Source organism: Astatotilapia calliptera, chromosome 14 (genome assembly GCF_900246225.1).
Source record: "Astatotilapia calliptera chromosome 14, fAstCal1.2, whole genome shotgun sequence".
NCBI classification, from domain to species: Eukaryota; Metazoa; Chordata; class Actinopteri; order Cichliformes; family Cichlidae; genus Astatotilapia; species Astatotilapia calliptera.
The window spans coordinates 17,556,938-17,572,270 of record NC_039315.1 but is presented as its reverse complement, the minus strand read 5'-3'; the positions used below and the strand labels follow the sequence as shown (position 1 = coordinate 17,572,270).

At 40.4% G+C, this 15,333-nt stretch overlaps 1 protein-coding gene across 1 annotated transcript in view; it reads left to right on the top strand.

Moving 5' to 3' along the window:
* Window positions 1-10,017, top strand: part of LOC113036650 (protein FAM98B-like) — a 76,448-nt gene extending 66,431 nt beyond the window's left edge. The window contains exons 2-8 of the mRNA XM_026193064.1: window positions 4,668-4,805; window positions 5,441-5,566; window positions 5,657-5,913; window positions 6,011-6,091; window positions 6,174-6,290; window positions 9,309-9,455; window positions 9,560-10,017. Coding sequence (XP_026048849.1) covers window positions 4,668-4,805; window positions 5,441-5,566; window positions 5,657-5,913; window positions 6,011-6,091; window positions 6,174-6,290; window positions 9,309-9,455; window positions 9,560-9,715 — 1,022 coding nt within the window. The 3' untranslated portion in view covers window positions 9,716-10,017. The remainder of the gene's footprint in view (window positions 1-4,667; window positions 4,806-5,440; window positions 5,567-5,656; window positions 5,914-6,010; window positions 6,092-6,173; window positions 6,291-9,308; window positions 9,456-9,559) is intronic.
* The last annotated feature ends 5,316 nt before the right edge of the window (window positions 10,018-15,333 follow it).

Here is a 15,333-nt window from a genome sequence, read left to right as displayed (position 1 = left end):
ATCTGCCCTATATTCTTTATACTGTTACTCAAACAATCTTGTGTTTTTAGGGTAAAAACCTAAAAGTTACAGAATAAGACATATGGATAGTTAATTAGAATAAAATGACAGAAAGCGGAACTTTAAATATGTGTATCGGATATAGTCGCATATTGATGCTGATGAACGCGATCGCTCAGAATAACTTGCATGTTCGCTGGACTAAGCATTCAGACTTTCATTGTTCCACACATGTATGCTACTTGTTCAGGGGTGAAGGATAACTCTTGTGACCACATCACTTTTTCCACATCTCTGAAATCCAGATGCACTCCGTATTAAACCGCGAGCATATGTAGATCAAATACTGTGTGGCATCTAATTGAACTCATGTCAGTACAGAGTAAAAGACTGTCTGGCGAATTCACAGTGCCTTAAAAGAACGTCGCGTGTCATTGTCTACCTGGGCATCAACCCTGCTCTGAACCAAGCAGAGCAGTCGTAAATATGCAACAGTACATGTGCAAAAAAGTTTACTGTTGAAGCAACTCCAAGTTTTATCTCTTTGAGGCATTACACAGAGGACACTGTCCTCTGTTTTTTCATTTGGAAATGGTGTTGTTGGGTTCACATCTTTTTAAGTGGTGTGATATGCTTAGAATAAAAAAAAGAAAAGTCTAACTTTTGTTATACAGTGGAATTTCCCCTTGATATTAACTTCTTATCCCCAGTTGGACAACAATATGTCCAAAACAGTCAACTCTCCTTATGTTTAATGTTTCTGATCTCCATCCATTTTTTGCCTTTCCACCTACTTCTTAATATCCCCACAATTCTCCCTCTCTCAGCGGTTGTATATCCCCCATCAGCTTGTCCTCTCCTGGCAAAAGCTCTCATTTCCCGTACTCTCTCAATCTTACAAAAGTCCAGTCACTCACTCCCTTGCACGTCGTACATCCACAGCTTTTAAAGCACCTCTCACACACATGCAAGCATCAGATCCAGACTCCGAGACTCACTATTCTTCTCTATCTCTCCCATAGGGCTATGCAACTGCAGATAGACGTACACTCCTTTAGTCTGTGAAAGAGGAAATTAGAATTAGACACTTGGGCAAAGCCTGGCCTGCAGAAATGGGATCTCACTGGTGTCCCTGAAGGCTTTAAATGGTCTCTTTCTCTCCTGTCCTCAAGATAGTTTTGAATAGAGGAACCTGTGGATGCCAGAGAGTGCTATCTTGTTATTGAATCTGGGAACTTGACAAGAATTATAGACTGCCTAAAGCTGCACTATGTCCAACCTCTGCCTGAAGAAATCCAGCGTTTTACCAATTCACTTCACTCCTTTTTTTCCTGTCTTGGCTGCTGTATTTTCCTCTTTTCCATATCCTGCATTTCTCTTTCACCTCCCAGTTAACCTTTACTGTCAGCCATATAGGACTGGGATTAGGCTAGAACTCACAGTGCATTTATGACTGTCTGGCTAATGCATTATGCGATTAATTTATCATTTATGAGCACACCAGCAGTTATTTCGTGACTACTTGACTTGTCTTCTTCATTTCAGATACTTAATACAACACTACCACTACCCCCCTTCCCCTGTTTCCCCCTCCCCATCTGGCTGCCTCTGTCTGAGGTGAAACTGGATGGCTGTCAGCCCGCTCAAGATTTTGTCATGTGTCCAAATAGCATTTAAAATTATGCTGCAACTGTATCAGCTGGAAATACTAGTAGTAAAGAGGATGTATCAGCTTAAAAGTACAGTGTCAGCCAGGCAATCAACAACATTTGAATTTTATTCTTTTACATGAATATATAAATTTGTCCTCGCACAAGTAAATACACCTTCCAATAAATATAAACTCATCAAAGCTACAGACTGCATTTTCTGTTTTTTAGTGGTTGTATCAAAAGTAAAGCAAGCCAGGGGAGTCCCACCTCACAACTTCAAAGAAAATCAGTGTAAATCCTGGATGTACAAACTCATGTAGCCAGCTTACCAAGTTACCAAAAAGTCAGCCGTCCAGCCATCCGTTTGAGCTGCACCCAGCTATCACGGGGCAACACATTTTGTCAGTTCACAAAGATGAAATGAATATAATCTGTTTCTGTCATTTCTTTAAGAAACCATATGCCAAAGTCAGTTTCACCTTTTTTGGATGAAGGTGTTGCAGACAAGACAGGCTGGGGTTCAGTGCATTTCATACCATGCAATGAATTTCACATTACATTCCTTACACATTTAAATCCTGTATATTTCTGAAAAAAAGCATCATTATCTCCTAGGGGTATTCTTTGAGGTGTGGTTTCAGTGCTGGAGTTTTTGTTGTCCACCTATGAGATCACAACTCTGACCGTGAGGACCGACAATTAAGCCATACTCATTATGTGACTGGAGCTTTCTTTCTTATATGCACTCCAACCCTTAAGGGCCTTAAGTTTGTTATTCACAAACAGCTCACCTTTGCATCAAAAAGGCTGATGCAGAACGTGGATAGGGTGGTATACCATTACACAACTAGCATCCATTACAAGGTTGCATTCATTAAATCTGCAGAACGATCTGAGTATTTACCCTCAAAAATAAAGCTTTTTGTTAAGAATGGAGCTCGTATTGTGCTTACAGAACCCCTGTGATAGTGAAGACTAATTCAAATGAAATTATTTTGAAAAGAAAGATGTCCATGGAAATTATTTTGTGTTAAGTTTTCTCTTTAAAAATAAACCTTTTTTTTTTTTAGCATTAATATTATACCATATTTTCTAAAGAGTCCTGCTTAAGATAAGACAGTGATAATTTAATGGACAGATCAAGATATTACAAGATTTACTCAACAGCATGTTGACAATAATGTATTACAGTAGTGTTAAAAGTACGTTAAACGTTACTTGAATAATATTTTTTTTATTTAAACAGTTAAATTACCCTCAGTAAACAGAAGCAGGCAGCGTGTTTAATGTTACCAGGTGTGAGGACACGTCGCTCTAATTGATGTATAATTTATTTCAGGTTATAACCATGATAAGGCAGACCAGTGCATTACCGAAGCCCATTGTGAACTGACTAAAAGACTAAATGGTTATACTTAAAATTTGATACATCAAATGTTAAAAATCGACTATTTTAACATTTTGCAGGTTTCCTCTGCACAGGTGAACAACCTTAACTTGAGCAAATCATGATGCAACACTGCCACCCAGAGATCGAATTTGGGACACCCAATTTATGTTCATGTCTTTGAACTCGCTTTCAGAACATGAAATTATAACTTTTGTTCTGGCTTTTGTTCACTGCACCCATCGGATTCTGAGGGAGAATTTTAGTCGTCACAAGAGTGTCAGCGTCTGTTCAGCCTTAAAGTTAGCCATGCTAGGTTAGGTTATGATCTGATCATACACAGTGGAGATGACAGGTTGGGGTTAGGGCTCGGGTTGGGCTGACATCTTAAAATTTCCCACCGCTGATGTGTTGTAATATAATAAATGCAAAACTGCACTGCCAAAACAGAGATTGAATTTTATATAACACATTTACACACACCTGCCACTTTATTAGATGTACCTTGCTAGCATAGGATATGAGCCCCTTTGCTTTCACAATTGCCTTCATTTTTGTGGCATAGATTCAACAGGTTGTCCTGTTGAAAGCAAAAAACACTCAGCTGGCCCAAAATGTGCCAAGAAATTATGTCCCACATCACTGCACAACCAGCAGACTGAACCAATGATACAACAGTCAGGATGGATACATGGAGTTTATGCCGAATGCTGAAACTACCCGTCTTCTGTTGCTGTAGCATATCTGCTTCAAGGTTTGATGTATGGTATCTGGTATGCTCTTCTGCATACCTTGCTTGTGACGAGTGGTAACTGGAGTTACTTTTCCTTTTAGCTTTAATGCAGCTTCGGTTCATTCTGCTCTGGCCTCTGACATCAAGCAGTTTTTGAAAAAACTCAAGACCATCCCATCTGACACCAACAACCACGCCACGTTTAAAGTCATATAAAATCACCCGTTTCCCCATTCTGAAATTCAGCTTGAACTTCAGCAGGCTGTCTTGACCATGTCTACATGCCTAAATGCACTGAGTTGCTGCCATGTGACTGGGTGATTAGATATTTTTGATAACAAGAAGCTGAACAAGTGTAAGCAATGAAGTGGAAGTGAGCGTATTTTGACTCGCTGTACTTTGAGTCAAGCTATCAAACATATGATTATCATCACCACAACAACAAAAAGTAAAGTTAAATATCTGACCAAAAGGATCTGTGTTAGGGGACTTTCAGTCATTACTACTGCCAAACAAACCATTCACTCAAAATGTACTTTAAGGATCTCACAACAAGAAGTCATGAATTGGACATCGCAGTGTTTATAAGGCTACACAGACAAATTAAAGCCAAATATGTAAATAATATAATAAAAATAAAATGTATCTAATTATTCGCAGTCTAGCCCAGTTCAGTGCCAAAATATGGTAAATACTACCATAACTTTTATGTTCATCTTTTCTTCGTGGAGAGGAGCGCGGGGACAGTTTCAGCCATCAAAGCTCTGGGGTGATTAACATGTTTGATTTTCGTCGTTACGAAACTTTAATTTGAGAAGAGAAACCTTATTCTCTGCCTGCTTTCTGGGCTTTTGACGTATAATGACACTTGCCGATACGCCTGACAGGTGAATAGGTAATCTCATTTGTCGCCTCCACTTACTTCCTGGTCAGGTACCCGGTCTCGTCTCCCGGTGCAGATGTGACGAGCTTCCCTGTCCGCTGCTCAGCTGGCTGTGCGCAGAGCTCAGGACTCTCTGCCCGGAGCTACGAGGTGAGGCTCAGGCCTGAGATTTTCATTCATAAATCTTTGAGAGAGGCTTTTTCATGTTTAACCATTGCCTTTAATACAGCACATTCTCCCAAGGAAGGAGGAAACCATCTCAGGATTGTGGATTTTTTACTGTCTCACGCAGAGGGGTCACTGTGGTCTCAAGTGGGCCGACTCAGCAAAGCAACTGCTTAAGAATCGACCTTACTTTTTATGTTATGTAAAACAAAATGCAAGTCCTTTCTGAAAACATCCACATTAATTCACCAAACCAGTTACAGAACAGCCGATTTAGATGCCTTAAATAAATAAAAATAACAGGATATTTTTTACACGTTGACAGATGCTCTACTAAAGCAAAACATCTTCACATGTAGAGTAGACTTGGATTTGGAAACATTTGGATAGTGACACCATTTTCATAATTTTACCCGCAGTTAATTTAATATGAAGCTACTGAGATGCACCTCACATTAGCTGTAATTTATGTGCATTATATAACTACAACCAAAACATGCTTTGGTAAACAAACTGATGGTTACTATGTTACAAATATAAGCCATGAAAAAAATCAGATCTTTCTGACTCAACTTGCAGTGAAATGTGTTAAATAAACTGGCTTAATTGTCCTTTTTTAGACTCAGGAGGGTCAGATGATGTGCTGCTGGCGGGAGAGCTGAAAAATGTACTATCAAACATATCCTCTCCCCTCGCTGTGCTGACCTCCGAGGTGTTGGACCCGTCCACTCTCAACAAAGTCGCTGGTGAGAAACCGGACTGTGGTGGATACTGTTGTAGTAAGAACAGATGATTGCAGTGCTCGTGGATTTAGTGATCTTTTGCACATCTTGCAGAGTTCCTTGTATCAGAATTGCAAGCAGCTCACATTATCAAGTACAAAGAGTCACATCCTGACGAGCGGGCGACAGAAGCGGACTCTGAAAAAGAGCAGCGAGTTGAAGATCTGAGCCGTGACTTTTGTGAGGAAAACGAAGGCGATGACGGTTTGGGTGAAAACAGGAGGAAAGCAGAGATGCAAGCAGAATGGATTTTACTTCTGCGTGCTCTCAACGTGGACGCCTCCTCTCGGTTTGAGGACGTTTTGAACGAGGTAAGCTTGAAATAACAGAGATTGAGCCATGAATAAATTGCGAATACAGACTGAGAAGCACTGAAAGAGGAGTTTACAAACATTTGCTTTAATGCAGGTGAATGAGAGGCTTTCTCGCCTACCAAGTGGAGACATGACCAAACCTCTTCTCAGCACCAGCCTCAGCTCAGAGCAGTGGGTAAGCTGCCAGGCCTGTTTTCAGCTCACAAGACTTTAGCCGTGACTCTAATGTGGCATTTACATCTTTGCCTGTTTCTCAGCTTCAAGTGAAAAAAATGAATGAAATTCTGTCCGAGGACTATCGGCGTCGGCGACAAATGATGGTCACGCGCTTTCAGGTTACGCTTGAATCATTTGCATGGGGAGAAAAACGAAAGGTAGGAATGTTAAATAACTCTGTTTATAAACTCCTACCTGCCTGTTAGCTGGGTTATTTTACTCTGAGCCTTGGTTCATCTCTTCAGTCTATTCCCTTTTAATAAGAAAATCTTAGTTCAGCAGTGGTAGTGCATGAGGAAGCTTTGGACTGCCCATCTACCTGCAGAGGGCGTCTCCTGTCAGATGTGGGCCCTATAAAAATTGTGCTCTTGTGGCTCTTGCCTGTGCTATTGCCAGTCTGTCAGCCAGCTGCAGACAAGAGCGAAGTTCTAACATGCAAAGAGCTGAAGTGAAACAGAATGTTAAAAACAATGAAAAGTGTGCACTGTAGCCCCTTCCTCAGCTTTTCATAATGTATTTTTTCCACTTCTGGTGAACTCTGCTGTTCCTTATTCCGGCCCACTTTTCAACCAATCAGCATTTAACTGATGCACAGTGTCTTCCACATGGGGCACTGCACAGTTGAGATTTTGTTCGATTGCAATGGTGGTTTAAAAACCCGTCTCCAGAGGCAAATACTGACACAACCTTGGTAGCATAAATTAAGCATAAGGCAGATTTCTTCTACTTGGGTGCCCCTCGCAAACAGAAGCTTTGAACAGCAGGTGGAGCTTTTACATCGGAAGTCAGATTTTGGAGCTGCGAGTGATTTCGTACCAAGTAAACCCCATGGCAGGCTTCCAGGCAGTGTGTGGAGTATAACATAATGATTATTCATTTATTTACTGTGCTTAAAAATGGCACCTCAGCACAGAGAGCCTGGTCAGTACCACGTGTATGGTTTATTTAGCAGTCACAAATACAGAACACTGGTTGTAAAGATTACAAGTTCTCACTGCTGCCACCTCGGATTACAAAGGTAGGGTTGGTGTGATGTCTCTGACTTTTTACGTGGGAAGTCCAACTTGATTCAGGGTTTTAGCTGAAAATTCCAGCTGCAAACTTGAAATTTCCAACTTCTCACTGAAAATGGAATACAGCACGTATCCACGAGATGACCATTTTAAGGGTGTCTTTACCGTCTGATATCAGTTGAATGCAAGAGTAGTAAAGAAGTGTTTGAAACTGAGCGTTTAGTGTAGTCTGAAGCCTAAATGTTTAGTTTGCAGGGATTACTTGTTCATATGCTTACCTCATTTGAAACTTTGACTGTTTAAATATGAGAATTAATACAACAGAAAATATGGCACGGAATAGGTCCACTTTAATGTGACTGAGAATGAAGAAACCCAGGTTAGAGTAACATTTGTGAAGACACTAAGCAGCACTCTGAAGTTTATTTAATGCACAAAATGAGTGGCGGTTCTTCATTTGCATCTGCATCAAATATCTCCAAAATGCATGAGAACCCTGCCTTCTCTAACACCTGTAACAAGTAGAGTGTATGTAATAAAGAAGATGAGCAGCACATCTGAAGCCTCAATCTGAGATTTTGACTGTCATCATTTTCATCTTCAAACTGAAGGAGGGTGGATGTGTGTTCATGCAGGAGTGATTGCAAGTTAGGCATTCCCTGATTCATCATCTTTCTCTTTTTTTAAATCCTACTTGGTGCCGTAATTGATAAAATCAATGCCATGCTGCAGTAAATAGCACTTAAAACTGCTGACTGAGATGATAAATTCATTAGGAAGGTTCATAAATTTAGTGAGAACCCATTTGTCTAATGTCGTCTTGCAAACAGAGGATTTCCCATTAGGAGAAAAAAAATGTAGTTTTACTTCACTCTTTAGACCTATAGGCTATGTTTAGAGCTGGGCGATATAGGATTTTTTCATATCACGATATGTTTTTTTCATTTCAGTCGATAACGATATCTATCACGATATAAGCCAAATAACTATATTTGTAAGATTTAAATGTGCCGTTGCTCACAAGTAAAATGTGAAATAATCAGCAGCTTGTTTTGATTTAAATATTTATTTCCCATAATAAGTTCAACAGGGTAGATGTACTTAAGGAACATGAGACTTTTTCAGATAAATAAAGGCAAATATTGCAAAGTACACAAAAGGCAGTTGCTAAAGCGTTTAAGTTTCAAAATAGAACAAACGAAACAGACTACTAAATTGTCAATTCCACTTAGAAACAAAATATTAATTCTAAAAATAAATCTTAGTTTGTTTTACAGAAGAACAGACAAAATTTAGTAACTTTTGTCAATATCAAATAAACTGAGAACTAAAAGGAAATTCTCACTCTCTCCTTGTTGTATAGCTTAGCTTTTCAAACAGTTTTAACAGTTACTTTAGTCTGACAAAAGCCGAATGACAAATTAGCGCTTTCAGTCAGAGATTGAGCATGCACCGGCTTATTGTATTTCCAGACTTGCTTTCGGCACAATTTACTACTCTGTTTTCGGCACAATTTACTACTCTGTTTTTTGTCAGACTTGAAATGGCAGAAATACCTTCACACTACGGAACTTCTGTGGCTCTTCCGTTCGACAATCTCTCCGGCATTGGAACCATCATCTGTTTTCTCTTCGGTAACCTTCGGTCACGCTCTCGGTTGATTTTTCTCTAGTCAGCACACTCATTTCCTCCATTACCCGGGCGGCACGGCGGCTGGCTGCTTCCCAAACAAATACACATGTGCGGCTTGGCACTTGTGCTGTACGTAACATGTCACGTGACGTGACGCTGCGGCTGTGATTGGTTCGGCTCTGCGCTACTTAATTTTGATTGGCTGTTCTTCTTTTTTTTTTTAAGAGGACAAGAGAGATGAGGCCTATCGCAATAGTTTAATTTTTCTATCGAGAAAAAGTTATTTCGCAATACATATCGTTATCGTTCTATCGCCCAGCTCTAGCTATGTTGAATCTTTATATACAGTATATGTCTGTTACTGTCTGCAAGATCACGGTGTTATTAGGACAACACTGACATCGTGTGGTCTGACTGAACTGCAACACACTACTTTTATGTCAGTCGGCTTTAGGCCATCGTCAGAGCATGTGCTGGTGACGCAGAAGATGAATGTCAGACATCTCCATTCAGTCCATCCTTTATTTACAGGAGCGCAGTGCTGCGCTGGCTTCGGCGCCTAATCTTGCGTCCCTCATCGGCTCTTCCCAAGTGTCTCCATCTCTGCTGCTCGCTGCCAGAGAGGATCAGTCCTTCATTGACCCGGTCAAAGCTGGAACAAGCACCTCTGTTTACAAGGTACAATCATGAACGTGTCTGTGATCCTTAATGAAGATGCCTCTGACTCCAGCTAAGTAAGCATTTTCTTTTTCTTTTTGTTGTTTTTTTTCTGGTGTCACTAGACGTTGATGGGCAGTGTACCAGACAGAGGAGGACGACCTGGGGAAATTGAGCCTCCTATGCCAGCATGGACAGGGAGAAGCTCGAAAGGCAACCGAGGGGGACGAGGAGGTGGACAATCTCATAAGCATAAGAAGAAGAAAGGGAAAAAAGATTAACTTGTCCGTCTTTTTGGCCTTACTTATCAATTTAAGAAATAAGCGATCATTTTGCTTTATTGAAATCCTTGTTGCGAGGTAAACGACGATTGGGAAGTGCTATATATAATTTTGTAGTTATAAATCTGTGTAAATTTTATAGTTATAAGTCATGCACATACCAGATTGTGTACATTTCTATAAAAGCAATGAAGTACTGGTACATGACCAGATATTTTGGTAAAAGAGCAGAAAATGGAAAAAATGTTGGCTTTCCACATTTATCAGTAAGTTTGTTTAAGAATAAACCTCTGAAACACACATCTGTTGGTATTTTGTGCAATTTACATAAAGCATCTTTTAAGGATTATTGCATGAATATTTTATGCTCACTTCACATTTTGGAGACAAGAGTTCCCCTTGCCTTTTTTAGGTGATTTCACAAGATAGCAAACATGTTTATGTGGAATGAAAAAGCCTCACTTACATCTTAAAAAACTGAAGGGTGACTTTGAATATCTAAGAATGTTGTTTTATTGTTACACATTAACCAAGACTCACTTCCCCCTGAGAGAGCTCCTTGTTACAGCATTGAGTCATCTCTCTAGTGCCAGTGTTTCCACTTCAAAGTCTAAATTGCCTAAAGAAGGAAAAGATCATCCAAATATTAATTATCTTAAATATATTTGGAATAAACTGGTTTCAATGTTTAATTTGGATCTTGCCAAACCCAAAGTTGTGCTAAGGTAAAGCTCATTTTGACCAGAAGTTCTAGTAGTCCACAGTGATGTATTGAAATGATTTCAAGATCTTGTACACCAGTTTAATAAACAACAGTTTCAATTGTTTTATTATCTGAAACTCCACCCTCAACCATCTGAAATCTGCAGATAGTTATGGATTAGATTATGTACCTGTGAACTTTAGGAAATGTTATTTTAACATCTTCTCTGTTGATTCAGAGCCTGGAAAAAAAGGCCTCTTGAATTTTAAAAAAAAAAAAAAAAAAAACAACCATGAGAAAGTGGTTAAAGTCTGAAATTGGATGAGAAAGGACTTCTAGGAATACTGAAGTAACGGCTGATGCAAAGAACATCTTGATCAATTTAAGATTATGAATTGCTTTTAACAAGCTGGGACCACATCCTTATTTCAGTTTGATAACAGCAGATTGAGAAAGCACAAATTGAAGCTGTGGTTTGGGAACGGCCTCAGAGGGGACTGGCAGCGGATCCCAGGCAGATCTAATGAGAAGTGACTGAATTGGGAAAAAAGGAGAGAAGAACAGCTTGTGGCGCTGGAGGCATATACCAGTGCATGAGGTGTGGTCCTGCACCTGAAATTCAGATCAATTATCTCCAGTTATTGGACACCATACAAGTTTTGAGAATAGGGGTGAAAGATGCAAATATATACTTTGCTAAAGAGCTTCTGATTTCTTTCCACTGTTCTGCAGTGATGGACACAACATGTGGGGCAGAGTTGAACTTCCGATTTTAATTGGGAGTAACCAAAATTGACAAGATTAGACGTGATTGTTTCAGAGGGACAGCTTGTGTTCAGCAGCTGGAGACAAAGTTAGAGAGGCAAGGCTGAAAAGGTTTGGACATGTGAAGAGGAGGGCTAGTGTATGCTGAAGATAGAGTTGCCAGGCAGGAGGAGACATGAAGATTCATGGATGATATCTAATTTAGAGAAACTAAATCACATGCAAACAATAATTAACTTATTTTATGACACACATGCGTTTAAATGTGTTATTTTCTTCTTATTTAAATAACACACTTATTTAAATAACACTTATTTTCTTCTTATTTAAACCTTATGCAGTATGTATGTGTATATATATATATATATATATATATATATATATATATATATATATATATATATATATATATATATATTAGGGGTGCAACGATACACAAAATTCACGGTTCGGTTCGATACTTTGGTGTCACGGTTCGATATTTTTTCGATACAAAAAAATGTTCATGCCTTTTTAATTTGTCATTTATTAAAATTATAAATATATATTTTAACTCAAAAGTACAGTTTTTAAATTTAACCCTAACCCTTGTGCGTGTTTTTTATTTTGACAGCGAATGCGCACCTGCGGACCACTTATGTGCAGCCCTGGTTATATAGCTCATCATATTGCAGCCACAGAAATTCTTTTGTCCATGAAACCATAAAGCTGCACTTTCTTTTTGCCTTATAGTCTGATTTGTCATAACTTCTCCGTTTTGTGGTAAGCTTTTCTTTGGCTGTCACTTCTTCACCCTGACCTGTCTTATTTGGCTCAGCAGAACTAAAATATAAATCCTGCTGCTTTTACACACGCACTCACATAAGCTCAGCGATTCTCTGCGCGATCAACCTCTCACATGTTTAAGCTGCGGGAGATTTCACTTGTCATGTTTGCATAGTAAGCTAACGATTAATAAGACAATGTCAGAGGAATTGGTGCACAAATTATCATCACTCACAGATCAGTGCTGTCGCTCTCTATACACAGTTCGCGCGATTGCAAAGTGAAAGCAAACAAGCGCAAATTCAAACGCGACTTCAATATGTCACATATTGACAGTGGCTCACCGATGCCAATGACATAATTACCCAGCTACATTTCTGAAAGAATGCAAAAGCATTGACATATATTTTTCCTTCCTACAATAGCCCGACGGGCAGGGAAGAGATAGATTTTGGTAGCCCGACTGAAAAAATCGCTAGCTCCCGGATGTCGGGCTAGCGATATTGCAAGCCCTGTATCTGATTGAGGAATCACTCATCTTTGGAAAAGAGAGTTTACTACAGAGAAATGTCTCTTTCCAAAATAAAAGCTATACTATCCGCTTCTTCTGGGCTATATTCACAGCAGCATATTAAACATATAAGGAGAATCATGTGCTAACAGCTGTCTAAATGACTCGGCTAAAGTTAGTAGCATGCTTGCTTGTTTTTTTTCTGCTTCCACTTGTCTTTGCACTAGGATGATGTCGGCGTAAATGTGCAGTCATATTCGTTGTGTTCCCACTAGTGCTTTCAGGTTAATCTCGCTGAAATGACCTTAAAGCCACAACACGGCAAATCTCCGTTAACGAGCTACCGCCGATCGCCCCGTGCATGGGTCTAGACGGCCAACACGTTAACGAGCTAACTGCGCTAACACACTAGTTCCCACCCATGTAATTGAGCATTGCATGGCACATCCAACATACTGTTTTACTTTAGTCCATGACTCGCTTACCTTCAGGGTCATACGTCACATAGTAGAGAACACCATGAGAACGCTAAAGGGTGAAGTGTGGCCGAGTTGGAGGAAAGACTCGAGCGGTGGATCATCGAGCAAAGAACGAGCGGGAGAAGCGTTTCGACGGTCACCATTCGGCTAAAAGCAGTTTCACTTTCAATGAAACGGTGCCATTTTTCCATCCGGACCAGGACTACGGTAGCGCAGCAACTACCAGCGGATTATAAGGAAAAGCTGGCCATCTTCCGCTCCTACTGCAGCAAACACATCCAGCCCAGCCACATCACTAACATGGACGAGGTCCCGCTCACTTTTGACATCCCAGTGAGTCACACTGTGGAGAAGGGGACCAGCACGGTAGCGATACGCACAACGGGGTATGAAAAGTCTTCTTTTACTGTTGTGCTTGGCACAAAGAGTGGAAGGCAGCGCCGGGCGAGTTACGCCACAATTTGCGAATGGATTGTAGATGCTTGGGCTAACATGTCTGCTGGCACTGTTGTTCGAGCTTTCGCAAAAGCCGGCATCATTTCCGAGGAGCCGCACGGCACGGAAAGTGACTCTGACAGTGAAGAAAGTGAACTTGGCATGTTTGATGGAGATTTAGCGCAGCTGTTCAATTCAGACACAGAGGATGAGGACTTCGATGGGTTTGATTGATGATAAAAATGTGAGTACCAAACTTTGTTTTGCTCCTGCTTATTTTTAAATACGCACACTTGTATGCTTGTGTGTTGTTGATGATGACGATTACTGATAATAAAAATGTGAGTACCGAACTCAGGTTTGCTCCCGCTTTATTTTTAAATACACATACGGTACTTGTATGCGCCCTATGATCCAGTGCGCCTTATGTGTGTGTTAAATACAGTAATGGCACACATAACTGAGACTGCGCCTTTTAGTACAGTGCGTCTTATGGTCGTGAAAATACGGTGTATATATATATATATATATATATATATATATATATATATATATAAATAATCTCCCAACTTACTGTGCATGCTTCAGTCACCTCTTGCATGGGAACAGGTAAAAGTGATGGAGTGTTATGTAAAACTACACACAAAAAAACCCACAATGTCAATAAATGTCAAAGTACAAAAAGCATTTTAACTAAGGCAACAACCAAATATTTTACATTGTACAAATAGAATTATGAGCTCATTTACCAGTTATGAAGGTGCTGCTGCTACTGCACCCTGGGTGCTGGTCTAAGGAAGAGTTTCCCCCAGGGATGCCCTCAACAATGGGTCTGGTGGCATTCAACCCTAGGGCCAGCTCCTCTGCCGGGGTGTGACGAGGGGGTGCAGCACCACCACCTGTCTTTTTTTGCTCTGCCCTTTTCTTGGTTGCTGTTATAAACAAACAAACAGATTATTTCAGGGTCTCTTTTCAAGAGACTAAAAGCAATATAAGTGATAAATATTACCATTCTGTAGAATATTCTTATATTGCACTTTTACTTGTTCCCATGTTCTAGTGGGTCCTGTTGTGGCTCTAATGCGAAGGAGGATATAATGTAATATAATATAATATGATATGATATAATATAATATAATATAATATAATATAATATAATAAATTACTTACAAGTTTAATTTGTCAGCAACTTTCTGCCAGCCCTCTCTCCTTGCTTTTGCAGCCTTTGCAGCGTTCCCTTGCATTTTAATTAAACTCTGAAACTCCTGAAATCAAGAGTTCTTGCTCTGCTGCCGAAAAATACCGAGCGCGCTCCTTCGACATTTTCGCCGACCAATCAAAGGGTTGCCGATCAATGTTTCTACTATCGATGCGTAGCCCCTTTTAAGCCACCCAGTGATCTCACATTACTTCATCCAGCTGTACTAATCGTCAACAACAGGTGTGTTCGGAGAACTGGAATAGCGAGCTCAAAGTTGGCGCGATGATTTGATCTTGGATGTAGTATGCGAGGTACGAAGAACGGACCCCAGGGCAAGGAAGGTTACAGGTTGTGGTATCAGCCAGTGTTCTCAGGACTAGCCCAGTAAAATGGTAAATGGCCTTTATTTATATAGCACTTTACTAGTCCCTGAGGACCCCAAAGCGCTTTACACATCCAGTCATCCACACACTGGTGATGGCAAGCTACACTGTAGCCACAGCTGCCCTGGGGCGCACTGACAGAGGCGAGGCTGCCGGACACTGGCGCCACCGGGCCCTCTGACCACCACCAGTAGGCAACAGGTCAAGTGTCTTGCCCAAGGACACAACGACTGAGACTGTCCAAGCCGGGGCTCGAACCGGCAACCTTCCAATTACAAGGCGAACTTGGGCCACGATCGCCACAATCTGTTTCTGAAGCCAGACAAGATACTTGTGTTATGGAACTTATTTTGTCTGGCTCCTGTATTGATGAAGT